The sequence below is a fragment of the Cladophialophora bantiana genome (assembly GCF_000835475.1).
Source record: "Cladophialophora bantiana CBS 173.52 unplaced genomic scaffold supercont1.14, whole genome shotgun sequence".
Lineage (NCBI taxonomy): Eukaryota > Fungi > Ascomycota > Eurotiomycetes > Chaetothyriales > Herpotrichiellaceae > Cladophialophora > Cladophialophora bantiana.
The window spans coordinates 1,045,039-1,060,568 of NW_015971588.1; the positions used below are offsets into that span (position 1 = coordinate 1,045,039).

General features: G+C 53.5%; 5 protein-coding genes across 5 annotated transcripts; 3 read left to right on the forward strand and 2 right to left on the reverse strand.

Moving 5' to 3' along the window:
* Positions 1 to 215: 215 nt before the first annotated feature.
* On the reverse strand, positions 216 to 1,375 carry Z519_09177 (cyclin-dependent kinase 1; the record flags this gene model as incomplete). Its single annotated transcript, XM_016766901.1, has 4 exons — positions 216 to 489; positions 547 to 710; positions 763 to 1,274; positions 1,339 to 1,375. 4 exons carry the CDS (start codon positions 1,373 to 1,375, stop codon positions 216 to 218), a joined length of 987 nt encoding a protein of 328 aa, XP_016617199.1.
* A 646-nt stretch (positions 1,376 to 2,021) lies between these two features.
* On the forward strand, positions 2,022 to 3,272 carry Z519_09178 (tyrosine-tRNA ligase; the record flags this gene model as incomplete). Its single annotated transcript, XM_016766902.1, has 1 exon — positions 2,022 to 3,272. One exon carries the CDS (start codon positions 2,022 to 2,024, stop codon positions 3,270 to 3,272), a length of 1,251 nt encoding a protein of 416 aa, XP_016617200.1.
* Positions 3,273 to 6,072: 2,800 nt separating this feature from the next.
* Positions 6,073 to 8,016, forward strand: Z519_09179 (uncharacterized protein; the record flags this gene model as incomplete). Its single annotated transcript, XM_016766903.1, has 3 exons — positions 6,073 to 6,738; positions 6,806 to 7,795; positions 7,849 to 8,016. 3 exons carry the CDS (start codon positions 6,073 to 6,075, stop codon positions 8,014 to 8,016), a joined length of 1,824 nt encoding a protein of 607 aa, XP_016617201.1.
* Positions 8,017 to 9,122: 1,106 nt separating this feature from the next.
* Z519_09180 (uncharacterized protein) lies at positions 9,123 to 12,859 on the forward strand (the record flags this gene model as incomplete). Its single annotated transcript, XM_016766904.1, has 4 exons — positions 9,123 to 9,581; positions 9,652 to 9,838; positions 9,903 to 9,944; positions 10,035 to 12,859. 4 exons carry the CDS (start codon positions 9,123 to 9,125, stop codon positions 12,857 to 12,859), a joined length of 3,513 nt encoding a protein of 1,170 aa, XP_016617202.1.
* Positions 12,860 to 13,789: 930 nt separating this feature from the next.
* Positions 13,790 to 14,758, reverse strand: Z519_09181 (uncharacterized protein; the record flags this gene model as incomplete). The annotated part of the gene is made up of 1 exon (XM_016766905.1): positions 13,790 to 14,758. One exon carries the CDS (start codon positions 14,756 to 14,758, stop codon positions 13,790 to 13,792), a length of 969 nt encoding a protein of 322 aa, XP_016617203.1.
* Positions 14,759 to 15,530: the final 772 nt, after the last annotated feature.

Sequence of the window (15,530 nt, forward strand, 5' to 3'; positions counted from 1 at the left end):
CCCAGGCCGGCCGACCAACCCTAACCGTCCACCCATTCACTCCTATCCCGCTCCAGCCCTGTGCAGCTCCGTTTCAATGCACAACTCGATACAAATATCATAGTCCGCTCGTGAGGCAGGCCGCTTTTTGACTAGGAAAACGGATGTTAAGCTCTGGCTTGAACCCATTCCGCATCACACACATGCATGAATCATCCCCTTTTTGTAGTCGTGTATCAATGAAATCCATTCGTTCTGACCACGCCAGGCCCACGTTGCGAATAGGCAGCCGATCCGGCAGCAAAGTAGGGATGGTTACACGCCGCCTTGGCCGAGATTCGATGTGCAGGGTCATACTCGAGCATAGCATCCAACAGTTCAAGACCCGCCGGCTCCAAGTTCGGCACGAATTTCGAGGTTGGTTCCCGACGCCATTTGGGAAAGGAAGTTTTAAAGTCTGGGAACGAGGTGACGCCGGGCCAAGTTGTTTCGTCAGGGGTACCAAGGAGTCTGCTGGGTGTCAGTCGATAGATGATACTGGTGAGCTTTATGCACTGGGGAGCCTACTTGAAGATTTTGAAGATCTCGTCGATTTCAGAGTCGCCGGGGAAGAGAGGCTTGCGGGTACACATTTCTGCGAAAATAGCGCCGACGGACCACATGTCTACACCCGTGGAGTATTGTCTTCCGCCGAGGAGAATCTCTGGAGCACGGTACCATAGTGTAACAACCTATGAGATCAATAAGTACCGGCATTGAGAGAGGAGACGGGAGTTGACCAACTTCGTGGGTGTATGTTCTCAAGGGAACACCAAAAGCTCTTGCGAGACCGAAATCGGCAAGCTTGAGATTGCCCTCGCGATCAATCAGCAGGTTTTGGGGTTTCAAGTCTCGGTGCAGGACACGATGGCTATGACAGTATCGAACGCCTTCGACGAGCTGTGCCATGAACTTCTTGACCATATCCTTGCCCAAGCCAAGTCTCTGCATATCCAAGTTCGAACCTTCTGGCAAGGCCTTGCCTCGTCCACCATCTGAAACTGGCAATGCTTCCATGTACTTTTTCAAATCCAGGTCAAGGAACTCGAAGACGAGGTATAGCTTGTGGCCGTCAGCGTGGACTATGTTTAGTAAACGCACGATGTTGGGGTCGTTCATTTCTTTCAGCAGGGATATCTCGCGGATTGCGGTGCTGGGAACGCCTTCATCTTCAGCTTCTAGGCGGATCTTCTTGAGAGCGACGATTCGGCCGCCATTGGAGAGGTCTCGAGCCTTGTACACGACGCCGTATGTGCCTAGTCACCCACCAGTGTCAATCTAACACAGAAATTGTTAACCTGCGGGAGTGTCCAATCTCACCTTCTCCAATCTTTTCGATCTTCTGGTAGTTCTCCATGTTATTCTCGTGAGCACTATCGCTTCATCCACGCAGTACCAGGAGAGCAGAACCCTGGATATCGACAGGAGACAGAGAACAAGCTAAGGGGTCGCCTCCAATCGGGTGATTCTTCTGGGCTGCCCTCAGAACGACAGCAACGTTTAGATGTGGCGAGCGACCTAGAGATTAGTATGGAGATACAAAGGCACCGAACAGTATGCACGACTCTCACCCAGAAGCTTCAAGGGAATTCTTCACAAGTTGGAGTAAGATGTGCCACTGGTGCTGCATCGTTGTCCGATGCGCAGTTGTTTGTTTGGGCCAGAGACGCGTCTGATTGGCCGGAAAGCAATGGTCCCTGCCAAGACATTTCCGCGTCCGCAGTTTGCATGGTTTGCACAGTTTGCAGAGTTTGCAGTTGACCGCAGTTCGGCTGAATTGCGGCCATCTCAGAAAATCGCCCGCCTTCTGCTCATTGACTCATTAATCTTCACCAAGACTCTGCAAAGACGACTGACTTGGACCCGATATTCACTTTCGCTCCCCCTCAAACGTTTTCCATACCCCGAGGTCGGCCTCCAAGTTTGTTATTTACGGACTTTGGATTCTCCTCCCTGGCCCCCTTCACTCGCTGCGCACGGTCCCACCATCTCACCCTGCCACCATGGCGGGCAAAGAGTTGTCGCCCCAAGAGAAGCTCACATTGATCAAAGACCAGTTACAAGAGGTGCTGCGTGAAGACATTCTCGAAAATGTCATCCTCAAAGAGCAGAGACCATTGGTGGTCTACTGGGGAACTGCTACAACGGGACGACCGCATTGCGGCTACTTCGTGCCAATGATGAAAATTGCCCACTTCCTACGAGCGGGCTGTCGTGTCAAGATCCTTCTTGCCGACATCCACGGGTTCCTCGATAATCTGAAAGCGCCAATTGAACTGGTCAAATTCCGGGCACAGTACTACAAATACGTTATTCAGTCTCTCCTTAGAGCCGTCGGTGTGAGCCTGGAAAAATTGGAATTTGTTCTCGGCTCCTCCTACCAATTAAGCGCAGAGTACACCATGGATGTCTTCCGACTGAGTAGCGTGGTCACGGAGCATGATGCCAAGAAAGCTGGTGCTGAGGTCGTCAAGCAGGTGGAAAATGCTACGCTATCAGGATTGATCTATCCCCTAATGCAGGCATTGGATGAGCACCATTTGGGTGTCGATGCACAGTTTGGTGGAGTCGATCAGCGAAAAATCTTTACTCTTGCGCAGGAGGCCCTCCCAAGGGTTGGCTACAAAGAACGAGCGCATTTGATGAATCCCATGGTGCCGGGTCTGGCGGGTGGTAAAATGTCCGCCTCCGAACCCGACTCCAAAATTGACATTCTCGACACGGCTGAGACGGTCAGAAAGAAGCTCCGCAAAGCATATGCCGCCACGGGCGAAGTTGAAGGAAACGGTCTAATATCTTTCGTTGAATATGTGTTACTGCCCATTAGCGCTCTGCGTGATCCAGAAGGAAAAGGAACTTTTATGTGCGAGAGAAAGGAAGGAGAAGGAGAATCGCTGGTCTACCACGACATTGAGACGTTAAAGGAGGATTACCGAACTGACAAGCTCACCCCACAATTGCTTAAAGCAGGCACCACTGCTGCTATCATAGAATTGCTGGAGCCCATTCAAGCTGAATTCCAAGCGTCAGCAGAATGGCAAGAGATTGAGAAGAAAGCCTACCCTCCGCCTCCCGAGCCTGAGAAGAAGAAGAAGAAGCAGCCGAAGGATAAAGGCTCGAGACACCCAGGTGCAGCCAAGGTGACTGCCGAAGCAGACGGATCAGTTGAAGGCGAGGGAAAGGAACAGGTTGAAGTGGGAAAGACAGCAGAGCAAGCAATGTCGAACCTGGAGATCAATGGTCAACCAGCATGAGCAATGGCAATGGTGGCCATCGCCTCTCAGGAACCGCCCCAACCTCCCGTCGCCGTCCTTAGTACGGGGAAATCTAGCTGGTATCGTGCGCTGGAATATGCGGAACTGCAACATGAGCGAAATGAAGAACTGGGAGAGCGTGACGAGAATGTTTGGTGGACATGCTGGTCCACAATGATAGGTCACATCGCTGCAGGAGACGTCCCGCTGCTTCGCTCAAGCCCTCAATGTCCACAATGCAGTGCGGTAGAAGCTGCCAGTGTAGGATTCGAAGGTTGCTGGATCATTAGAGTAGCTGAAACGAGTAGAATTCTGGAAAGTCGATAGAAAGGAAAGATGTTCTGCGGCGGGATTCATTGTGGATGTCGGTCTGCAAGATTGTAACTGTTCTCGCAGGACCCGTTCAAGCCCCTTTTGCGCCTTCTGCCTCTTGCGATCGGCAAAATTCTCGGCGCTACTTTCTCACTGCGAAGATTTGCTTCTGGGAGCCTTTTCCACTCTTCTCTTCCTCCTCTGCCCAACAGTTGCGTTTTCGGCGTCTCTGGCGTCTCTGTGCAACCCAATTCACCGGCTTTCCACTCTGCCTAGATTGTTGGGGGAAATTGCTCGCAGTCAATGACTGCCACCATTTCTGCCTGGTAGGGCATATCTTATGCGCCGAGGCAACAAGAGTCAGCGTGCTGCAAGCCTTTGTGCGTCGCAGCACCGCAACAACTTTCCCGGCATAGTAAAGAGGCACACTAACCGCCCAATGGACAGCCCCCCCCCCGGCCGACGTTCGGAGGTGGCTGTTTGGTGTTCAAAATGCAGGGCTTGCAACTGGACCTGGGCATTTCAGCCCCTCGTAAAGGTGGCCAGGCCGTCACCGACATTAGCACAATCCAGCGGACCGAGTCTCCATTTCTGAGGCAGACCTTTCCGTGCGCATGATGACGGCAGCTTGCATAGACCGACTCCCCATGGAGTCTTTGCAAGCGGGTCTATGTCGACGGCCTCGACTCCAGAACCGTGGATACTGAAAGGAGCGCTGACCTGGTATCGAAAACTCGCCGAGTTGTAGATTAATGCCATTTCAAAACTACGGTGCAACTGGCCTCGACCATGAGTGGCACAGGAAACGGCAAAAGACGCTGTCGCTCAAGGGCACCCTTTTCCCCATCCTGATGTCAAAGCTAAGGGTGAACGGATGAGTCTGTGACGCTCGCCTTGGAATTCCAACAGACTTCCCCCTCCTTAATACGAGGGCCAAGCCACTCACGCAACCTTTTGCCTCCAGCCTATCCTGATTGAGCACTGACCTCTCCTAGGCTCGAGGAAGGACAACGCAAGTGACAAGGAGATCGTCAATGATAGACACAGTTTTAGCGAGAGGCAACATGTACCTTCGGCAAACAACCTCCCTTGGTACCCTGACACCACGGTCAAACTAAGTGGTGACGTTTTCCAGTTTGCCAGGGACCCGAACGGATCTCGATGCAACAATAATCCGCAAAGTTCAGACCTACTGCAGCAAATCGAGGCTGAATGCCCGTCCTTGTTTGCTGAAGACCAGGGGATAGCAGAAGGATGCTGCTGCTAGGACCACAATTTCTCCGGTCGCGTCTCAACCTCAGATAGGAATGCAGATTCGTGGCTGCCGAGTCATTTGATTACAGAGGTCACAACGGTCTATACGGATGTCGGCACCATGTTGTCGACTTCTCAAGCGCTGATCCTCCACCACACATCAGGAGATTATAATCTGGAGAAGATGGCAAGGCTTGTTGGCTGGCGGCGGATCACCGAGGGATATGGGTCAGAGAGAGCTGATCCCCCAGATCACCAGAAGCGCCGAGCGTCTGTCCACATTAAGACACCTGGGAACACCTGACTCAGGCTACAGATTTGCTTGAAGGTTTGTTGCAACCCAGACATCAAGTGCCCCAGCCATCGACAGTGGAGAAGATCTGGGGTTTGACATAAGTGGGCACATTGGGAGGAGTGCGGGGTCTGGCTCGTCAGCAGCAGCTAGGGTGTATCCATGAGAGTCTAAACCCGCCTTTTTTTGGTAAGCAACTGGGCCTGCTGGGTTCACCAAGGGGTGGACATGGGTGGTCAAGACGAAGAGGTCGCGGTAGCGCCTTTGTGAAGAAACATGGGTGGCGCATGCGAAGCGAGGCTGTCTTGATTCTCTCCACTCTTTTGCCGGCCATTTCTGCGATCTCCAGCACTGCTCCACCGCTCAACCCGTATGCTGGCCAACGGCCGCTCGTCGTCTCTTTTTTCCTTTTGCCGTGCTTTCTACCTGCGTTTCTGGGAAGGCTCTGAAACTATCCAAGCCTCTTGGTCGCCCTTCTTTCGGATCCATTGGTTTGCGGGCTGGCAACACCTGACCCGTCTGACCTTGACCAATTCGCTTAACCTTGCTCTATCGGTTCTTGGATAGGCCATCGGCGCAGTCTGAGCAACATTGACTTGGGTAAGTCGTACCTTGATCATGCGAGCTCCCCAAATGATGTTGTGGTGCTGATTGGAAGTTTCTCCGGCCACCCTGTACCATTGGCAGACGATGAGAGCTATGGTTTACCGCTGCCCTTGCTTCCTCGAACAATCACTGCGTCATTTGTGTTCGCCAGGGCGAGGGGAGCTAGATCACCAGGCACAGGAGTATATATCTTGATGGCTACCCCTTCCTTGGTGGCTCGCATTCATCAACCACAGCCCTGGTGTTTGGGATACCTATTCAATTGTTTGATAGGGGACCATCGAGGTCGCGTGCTTCTTTGCCCACGTCTTTGACTGAGCCTGACCACCTCTCACAATGAGCTTCGCACACGACGAGGAGGGTGGCGCCGGCCGTACCGGCCGCCACATGAGTGTCTCCCACTATGCCAGCAATATGGGGGCACCAACCTACGACACGACTAGACGCAGGTCTTCTATTGTCCCCGCTGCAGCTGTTGCGGCAGTGCAAGAGGAGACGGTCTTCAACCAGAAGGATGAAACTCTTCGCAAAATGTCAGTGGCAGTCCCCAATTTGGCTGAGCTCTCTGCCGATGCCAAAGCTGCCGCAGAGTTGGAACACAAGATGGGCTTCCGCGAGGGTTGCCGGTTGTATCCCAAGGCCATCGTGTTCTCCTTCTGTCTTTCTCTAGCCGTCATCATGGAGGGATACGATACCTACCTCCTTGGCAACTTCTTCGGATTGACCACGTTTTCCTGCAAGTACGGGTCGCCCACAGGGATCGTTGACGGTGTCCAAACTTGCCAGGTTTCTGCGACATGGCAATCGGCGCTCACCAATGGCACGGCTGCTGCTCAAATCATCGGACTGTTCCTGAACGGCATCATCTCGGAGCGCATCGGATACCGCTGGACCATGATCGGCGCTCTGGCCTTTATTACCGGAACTATTTTCATCACTTTCTTCGCCGTCGATGTGCAGATGCTGCTCGCTGGTTACGTTTTGTCAGGTCTCCCATGGGGGGTGAGTTGATCTTCCGCTGCGAGGGACCGGGCTTCGAGCAACGACGCTGACATGACTCTTCCACTAGGTCTTCCAAACTCTGACTACCACATATGCCGCGGAGGTCACACCAGTCCCGTTGCGACCATACTTGACAACCTACGTCAACCTTTGCTGGGTCATTGGCCAGCTCATTGCTGCCGGTGTTCTGAAGGGTTTTGTGAACCAAAGCGATCAATGGGCATACCGCGTGCCGTATGCCATCCAATGGATCTGGCCACTTCCCATTGCTATTACTGCATTCCTTGCGCCTGAGAGTCCTTGGTGGCTCGTCCGCCACGGCAAGCTGGATCAAGCGCGGGCTGCACTGCTCAGATTGACGTCTAAAAAGAACACGCAGTTCAACGTGGAAGACACATTGGCTATGATGATCCACACCAACGAGCTTGAGATTCAGCAGACTGCAGGTACCACGTACTGGGATTGCTTCAAGGGCGTTGACCTCCGACGAACTGAAGTCACCTGTATCACTTGGTTAATTCAACAGACGTCCGGCTCTCCCATGATCGGGTGGGGTACCTATTTCATGATCCAAGCTGGCTTGAGCGAAAGCAACGCATACTCTCTTGGGGTTGGCCAGAGTGCAATGGGTTTCATGGGGACCGTACTGTCTTGGTTCCTAATGCCGCACTTCGGTCGCCGTACCTTGTATCTCGCAGGCCAGCTAGCCATGTTCATCATCCTGATGATCATCGGTGGGCTTGGAGTTCCGAGCTTGTCCACCTCGATTGGTTGGGCGTCGGGTGCCTTGATTCTCATTCTCACCTTCATTTACGATTTCACCGTTGGGCCCGTCTGCTACTCGCTGGTGGCTGAGCTTCCGTCCACTCGACTTCGAATCAAGACTGTTGTCTTGTCCCGAAATGTGTACAATATCATGGGTATTATCGTTGGTACTCTCCAACCCCGCATGATGAACCCAACAGCGTGGGGTTGGCGCGGAAAGACATGCTTCTTTTGGGGTGGTCTCAACTTGCTGGGCTTGATCTGGACTTATTTCCGTCTTCCGGAGCCCAAGGTAAGTCGCTGTCCCTTTTTCACCCCGACGCAGCCATCTGACAAGCCCCCCAGGGCCTCACCTATGCCGAACTTGATGTCTTGTTTGAGAACAAAGTCTCTGCGCGCAAATTCAAGTCCGTCAAGGTCGACCCCTATCGCTCGGACAACTTGGTTATTGTTCCCGACGAGTTTGGCGACTACGATGTGGCCACCGAGAAGCAGGGACTCCAAGGCGTATAGTACTGCCAAAAGGCTTCAAAGGGTGACTTGTTGTGCATATCCGACTGTAGGACTTGCCCTGTAGGTCGGCAGATCGTAATATCGGTTTTCTCCGGGTAGTGCAGAAACAATGACTACTTGTCAAAATGAAACACACGCAGGATGGAATTTCCATTAAGAAAGCTGTGCGAATATATTTGATTATGATGGGTTATGCCAACCACCGTCTGCGGATAAAATCAGGAGGGACTTTCCTGGCCGCATCAGCAGCCTTATGATCCACTGAGAAATTTGGGCAACCAGGCGGGACAAGCACAGCCAAGATGATTCCCGCACAAGGCAATTGAGAGACCAGTTCGGCCATTTTGGGGGCCACGTTCGCGCTGCCTAAGTTTGCCTGCAACGGGTTCGTTCAAGGCCCTGAAAGCAACCACCCGTGATATGTCGAGGAGAAGATGGGCGTCAACAGCATGACTTCTGCCCAAACAAAAGGCGACAAGGAAAAGCAAGTAGCATGCCTCTTTGGTTGCTCTTTCTGCAGTTTTGTGAAAGTCGTGGCGTGCCAGTGCCTCCCAAAAGTCCAAAGTCCTGGGCTTTTTGGCAGCGTGACAGCGTCTCAGCCGCACATGGACTCCTCCGTTTATGCATAAGGGGCACAGTCCCTGCGCGCTGATTCGCTCTAGCTAATGCAGTGGTCCAGAACCGAGATCCTCGTACTGTACGACTGGGAAATCCGAGCTAGCGATCGGTCCAGGTGGTTCTGTCTGATGAAGTGTTGCAACCGAGTATGTGTGGCTGTTGATCGAGAGTTTCAGCCTCCTTTCCCTCTACCTGCACGGTGCTCACAGTTGTCGCTTTGTTCTTTTGCACTGCCAATCTGATGGTTTTTGACTAATAAGACGGGTTCCTCTTTGGGTCCGCCTCATTTCGTGCCGTCTGACTCAGGTGTTTTGCTGTTCATCATCAGGCTGCCACGCCGTTGGGCCTTGTTCGTGCGTGGCCAGGCTGGCGGATTGCATTTCAGCTGCTGCCGTCAAAATTCCTAGCACTCACGGCCTCATAATTGAGTCACTCATACGTCCCACTTGGCGTTGGACTATCTCTCTGTGCCCAATTCATAAACAGCAATGGACGACCGCAGAGACAATATCGGCGGAGGGGGCCGCTGCTACGGTCCTCCTCCGCCTGATCTTTCCATTCCACCTCCTCCAGCAAAGATGCGCCGCAAGCAGCGTCGACAGCCTCCCCAGGAGACAGTGAGCCAGTTCTGGGACAAGCTGAACCCCAAACACCCCGGTAAAGTGTACACGGTCCTTCCGAACAACCCATATGCTCGCAAAAAGGCGGCAAAAACTCCCCATGGCACTGTGTGTGGCCAACGTGCCGCCAAATCGTATGAGGAGGCGCGCGCCGAGTGTGAAAGGGACGTCAACAGGATCATCAAGGAGTGCCGGCGGCTGAACCAGAAGTACCGCGACATGCATTTCGACATCGAATGGGATCTCAAGTCTGGTCAGCGGAACTGTCTAGATGGGCTCAGCACGCCTGGTGATTCCATGAAGCCAAAGGGCGTCAAACGAGTCACGGTACTGCCTTGCTTTTTTTCCAATGCCCGAGTCGCAGAGAGATTTAAAGTGGGCTAAGAATATGGCTTAGGACATCTTCGAGAATCCTCAATTTTTCATCAATGGCCCTACGGCAGGGGATGTGCGACAGGGCCGTGATGGAGATTGCTACCTGATGGCAGCACTGTGCGGCTTGGGAAATATGCCTGGACTGATCGACAAAGTCTGCGTCAAGCACGACAAGGACGTCGGTGTCTATGGCTTTGTCTTCTTTCGAGGTAAAATTCCTAACTCCCTTCCAGATGGGGGAAAAGAAGGATTCTAATCCGTTCATTCTCTCAGATGGCGAATGGCAGCATACAATAATCGACGATAAACTTTACAGTAAGTCTCCCTTTCCTCCTTGCTGTGTAGATATAACAGGTGATTGGTCATCCCCACATCGGCCAAGACTGACTGAGATTTGTCTTCCAGCCAGAGCACCCGACTACGACGAAGCCCAGGACGAGCGCGTCGTCTGGGACGATATCAACCGCGTAGACAGCGCAGAGGAATACCGCAAAGCCCACCTGACGGGCTCGCGAGCGCTGTACTTTGCACAATGCAGCGACGAAAACGAGACGTGGCTCCCGCTCCTCGAAAAGGCCTATGCAAAGGCGCACGGAGACTTCGCCTCCATCGACGGCGGGTTCACAGGCGAGGCGATCGAGGATTTGACCGGCGGCGTGACGACGGAGATCTACAGCACCGACATCCTCGACCGCGAGGCCTTCTGGCGCGACGAGCTGATGCACGTCGGCTCGAAGTTCCTGTTCGGCTGCGCCACGGGCTTCTATGCCAACTGGCTGGACACAAGCGGCGCGCCGCGCGAGCGTGAGGGTATTTCCGAGGGGCACGCTTACAGCATCATGGACGCGAGGGAGATCAAGGGCCAGAGACTCCTGAAACTCCGCAACCCGTGGGGCAAGAAGGAGTGGACGGGGAAATGGAGCGACGGCAGCTCCGAGTGGACACCCGAGTGGATGCAGTTGCTGGAGCACAAGTTCGGTAACGACGGCATCTTCTGGATCAGTTACGAGGACCTGCTCAAGAAGTACCAGCATTTCGACCGCACGAGGATCTTTGGCCCGGAGTGGAACGTTACGCAATGCTGGACCAGCGTCAATGTCTCGTGGTCGGCCGAGTATCACAGTACAAAGTTTTCGTTGACGTTGCAAGAGAAGGCGCCCGTGGTGATCGTGCTAGCACAGTTGGACGACACCTATTTCGGCGGCTTGGAAGGCGGTTACGAATTTGACCTCCAATTCCGCCTTGAGTCTGATGACAAGGAGGATGAAAACGACTATATTGTCCGATCGAACGGCAATTACGCCATGGCCAGATCTGTCAGCACAGACATTGAGCTGGAAGCCGGCACGTACTCGGTCCTGATGAAGATTACCGCGACAAGAAACACGGACAGGGAACACGTCGAAGACGTACTGCCCGTTTATGCTGCGACAAGACGCGAGAAGCTCATCCGGATGGGTCTCTCCTACGATCTTGCACATGCGAAGGGTGTTATCGTGGAGACGGAGGCAGAACGCAAAGAACGCAAAGCACGCGAGAAAGTCAGACGGGCTAAGGAGAGGGAGAAGATGAAGCAGAGGACAAAAGCCCAGGCGGAGAAGCATTGGAGGAGGGAGAAGAAAAGGCACGAGCTAGAGAAAGAGAGACTGGCAAGGAACAAACAAAGGAAAGAGAGAAAAAAACGAGTGAATCGAGAGACTGGCGGAGTGCCGGTCGGACTGGGGATGGAGGGGCATGTGATCAACGAGAACGCCCAGAACAAGGAGATGATTTCAACGACGCAGAATGAGCACGTCGACGAAGTCAAAGTCCTGAACCCCGGATCCGAAGCCACCGAGATCAAGTCCTCTGATGGCGTCGTCGTCAGAATGAGCGTCAAGGGGCCTGCAGAGTTGTCAGAAGAGCCCAATCCGATTCCTATATCTCAGAAGAAACCAGCGGAGGAAATCACCGCCGACAAACTCGTCGAGCCGCTGGAGGAAGTGATCAAGGTTGCCGAAGCAGAAGACCGCGCCAACGAGCCAGAAGATCTTCCTGACAAGGAATCCGCAGAGCCCGAGAGCACCACGTCTGGAGCCAACGGCGCATCGGTTCAAGCCAGCGGCCCCAAGGTCATTACGGACATCAAGCCGTTGTCGAAATCGCCTCCACTGTCTCGTCCACAGCACGAGATCTCCAAAGACACCAACTCCGGCTACGAAAACGCTTCTGTGACCAAAGCACGAAGGGGTCCTCAATCTACCATGGTAAATGGACCTTGCCATCGCAAGCCTCCGCGTAGCGACACGCTCAACACCACAGCCGCGATGCTGGGTATTGGAAGTGGCGCTGATGGAAGCGAGTACGACGTGCAAGAAGAAGACGGAGACGACCTCCGAGACTTTGACAGCGAGCGCGAAAACGTTTATATCAGCAAAGACCACCTAAATGACGGCGGAGAACCTGTGAACGACGACGAAGTCTCCGACGCAGACTCCTTTCCCCCATTCGATTGGAACTCGGAGCTCGACATGTCGCCGTACTTAAGCAGTAGCGACGACGCCGACTCGGACTCCTCCTCGACCCGCACCTTCGCACCCGGCCTCGGTCGACTCATCAGGCGGAACGTCGCCCGTGGTCGACGCCGAGGACGGTCCCGCTCGCCGCTCCTGAACCCGCCCCTCGACATTGACGGATCGAACATGAAACAACCCAACAATGACAGAGCGGAGTCCGACGGCGACGGACCCGAAGAGCCGTGGAACGCCGTGTGCGTCGTGGGACTGCGCGTCTACTCGACGTTGCAGGGCGCGGGGATCAAATTAAAAGTCGTAAGGCCCAGTGGATATTCCGACGACGAGGAGGCCGCTGAGCCACACAAGACCGCAAAGGGAGCCAAGAGCGAGAAGGACGTGGAGAAGAAAGCAGGAGCAGACCCAGTCTTGGATCCAGACGACATCTCCAAGGGCGCCGTGGCTGCTGAGCCGGAGAGCACAGGCGTCGTCGTCGCCGGGGAGCGCGAGCGCGAGAGCGAGACACGCGACGTGAAGCCGGGGGACAGGGTGAAACTGGGCAGCAGCACCCGCGCCAGCAGCGGCGGTGGTAGGAACAAAAACAAGGATCTAAAGCTGGGTATCCGTCGTTCTCCTCCTCCTCTTCCTCCTCCGGGGGAGAAAAAGTCTTCGGCAAATTCATCAACACCGACGAGGAAGGGGAGGGGGAAGAAGGAGACTCAGCTTTCTCGGAGTTGAGATGAGATCTGGCTTCGACGGTGCCACCGGAAGGAGGAGTAGGAGGAACGTCTCTCCCGCAAGGCTACGACTGATTTGGATCGACATAATGACGGCGTCGAATTCGCATTCGCATTCGGATATTATGGGATTGCTGCTCACCCATTTCATTTCATTTCTTTCCTCTCCCGTTTCTTATTATCTCTTCTCTTCTCTTCTCCGACCTTCTAATCGTTCTCTTCCCTCGTTCTCTTCTCTGCATAGCATAGCGTTCAATGATCGAAAAGGACGGGCGTGTTGAAAATGGTCTATTTACATATAACGATGATATGACAGAATATGATTTAATGCGACGTGATATTATGAGAAACAATGAGATATGGCTCGACATCTCAATAATGACGGGGTCCATTATCCGCGCTGGGAGCACAGGTACCCAGTAAAATGAGCTTTGCCTATCTACATAGGATCACAATACTATTTTGTGCGTCCCCTTTTCACATACGTACCTAACCCTCTGATGGTGCCCAGCCACTCACTTCCTCATTCACTCGGACCCGAGTCGTTTGTTCCGTCATCCACTGAACATCATCTGCCTTGGCTTCCAACAGAAATAGGTTGCAACTCTGCTGCCACAGATCATATTCTCCAATCATATGAACAGGAGGCTGGATGTTGAGCTTTGAAGATGGCTCGCCTTGATTTGGAGCCGCCATTCTCCATCATAGACGTATGCTACTGACTCATGGGGAAATCAATCAGCCTCAATCTCCCGTGTTTTTCTGGTCTGGGGAGGCGCCAATCATATGAACATGCCTTTAGGTCTGGATTTCGATTTCCGGCGACGGTCGTAAATAGAAGCCGGGCGATAAACTGAATTGTTCATGTGATTAGCCAGATGTATGTTTGAGGCCGTTTCGTTGCGATTAAGACGAGGATACCATGACGGCTTCATCCAAGCACCTTCAATCCACCCTTTGTCTTTGGCTGTTTCTTGTGCACACCACCGTGCTCGACCTTCCCATGTCCTCCCGCTCCATGTTTGCCCTTATTTCCTGAATGTTTCAACGTTGTCGGTCGCACGTCTGTTACAGCTTTCTTCACCACAATCGGATGGCTGCCCACATACTTGCCATTCATATCTCTCGCAGCGCGGAAGTAATCGTCTCCATCGGCGAAACTCACGAATCCGTATCCTTTGGACTTTGTGGTCCGTTTGTCTCGGATAACTCGGGCTTTCTGGACCGAGGGGTATTGTGCGAAGGCTTTCAACAGGGAGTCATCGGTTACTTCGCCTGCGAGATTGCCAACAAAAATGCGGAAGTGTGCCGGGTCCCATTCTAAGAGGGTTGAATCGGTCCAGGTTGTGCCGCCGCCAGAGCGATGGACCGTTTTTGGGGCATCATCCTTGCTATGAGCCGTGGATTCTTTGTGGAATGTGCTTGTAACTGGGGTCGGGTTCGTGGAGGCGCCTCCTGTTGCTTTCGGTGTCGACGTACTGCTGGTGTCTCTACTCAAGTAGGCGCTTTGCCATTGTTGAACCTGGGCTTCGTAGTCGGCGTCATAGGCTGGATAAGGGCTGACTGAGGAAGACGTGTCCGTCGAGGGCACGAAGGGGTTACGGATCTGAGGGGCACTCGAGTACGATGCGTCATATTGAGGGAGCGACGTGGGTTGCTGATACTGTGCAGCAGAGCTGTAGGTGGTAACTGGAGCAGCAGCGTAATGCGCTGCACTGCTCGTGCGATAAGAGTTCGCTATCGACCGGGGGGCGAATGCTGTGAAGGCCGGTTTAGCAGCGGCGCTGCTTGAGGATGGTTTGAGACTGGATGCGGGGCTCACTGCAGAAGGCGGCGGTCGCGCAGGAAGGGAGGCTGGCGGTTGAGAGGTATTGAGACCTGGAGGGGCCGGATATGACATGATGAATGTTTGATCTGGCAGTGAAAACCACTGGTTGATGGGACGTACCACAGACCTCCTCAGAGGTTAGTCTTGCACCAGCCCGGCCGATAAATACGGTGGTTGAGACTGCTGGGTGGACGAACAGAATCTAACGTGCCGCAGACGAAACCTGATGCAAATGGATCTTGTAGCAGTCGTCTAAATCACATGGAGGTAGTGTGGTGACTTGCAGATGACGGGCTATCGAAATCTGTAGAAGAGGGTGTGTCGATCGCCGCAGGGCCTTTAGGGATCAACAACGATACCGAACGCCTGGCTGAAACCGACCGCCCTCTCCAGAAGAAGAAAGTTTGGCGATGGCGCTAGCTACAGAACGTTTAGGAGCAGTTCATACACGTGATAAGGCTTGGCATGCGAACTTTTCCTTGCGGAGGCAGTTGTTGAGGAGGCTCTGAGTCTTTTATTCAAAGAACCAATCGAGGAGCGAAGCCTTGCAGAGAGCTTTGGTTGAGGCGTCGCGCGTGGCAGTTCTATCAGTGGAGGAGACGTGTACTCCGTAGTACGCGGGTCTCTTGGAAGCGCGGGCCCGGCTGTTTTCGGACAGCTCGGAGCAGCATGTCGGACGTCGCAGTTAACAGCGTCATGATACTTCTGAGAAAGGCCTATCTGAAAGCTCGAAATGGTTCAATGCTGAGTCACCGAGGCCCTGGTTATTCACGAGTCCCAGCTGCACATGGCCTTGTGGCACATTGTTGCTGGCTTATAAGACCTGATAGACGTAATCCTCAAC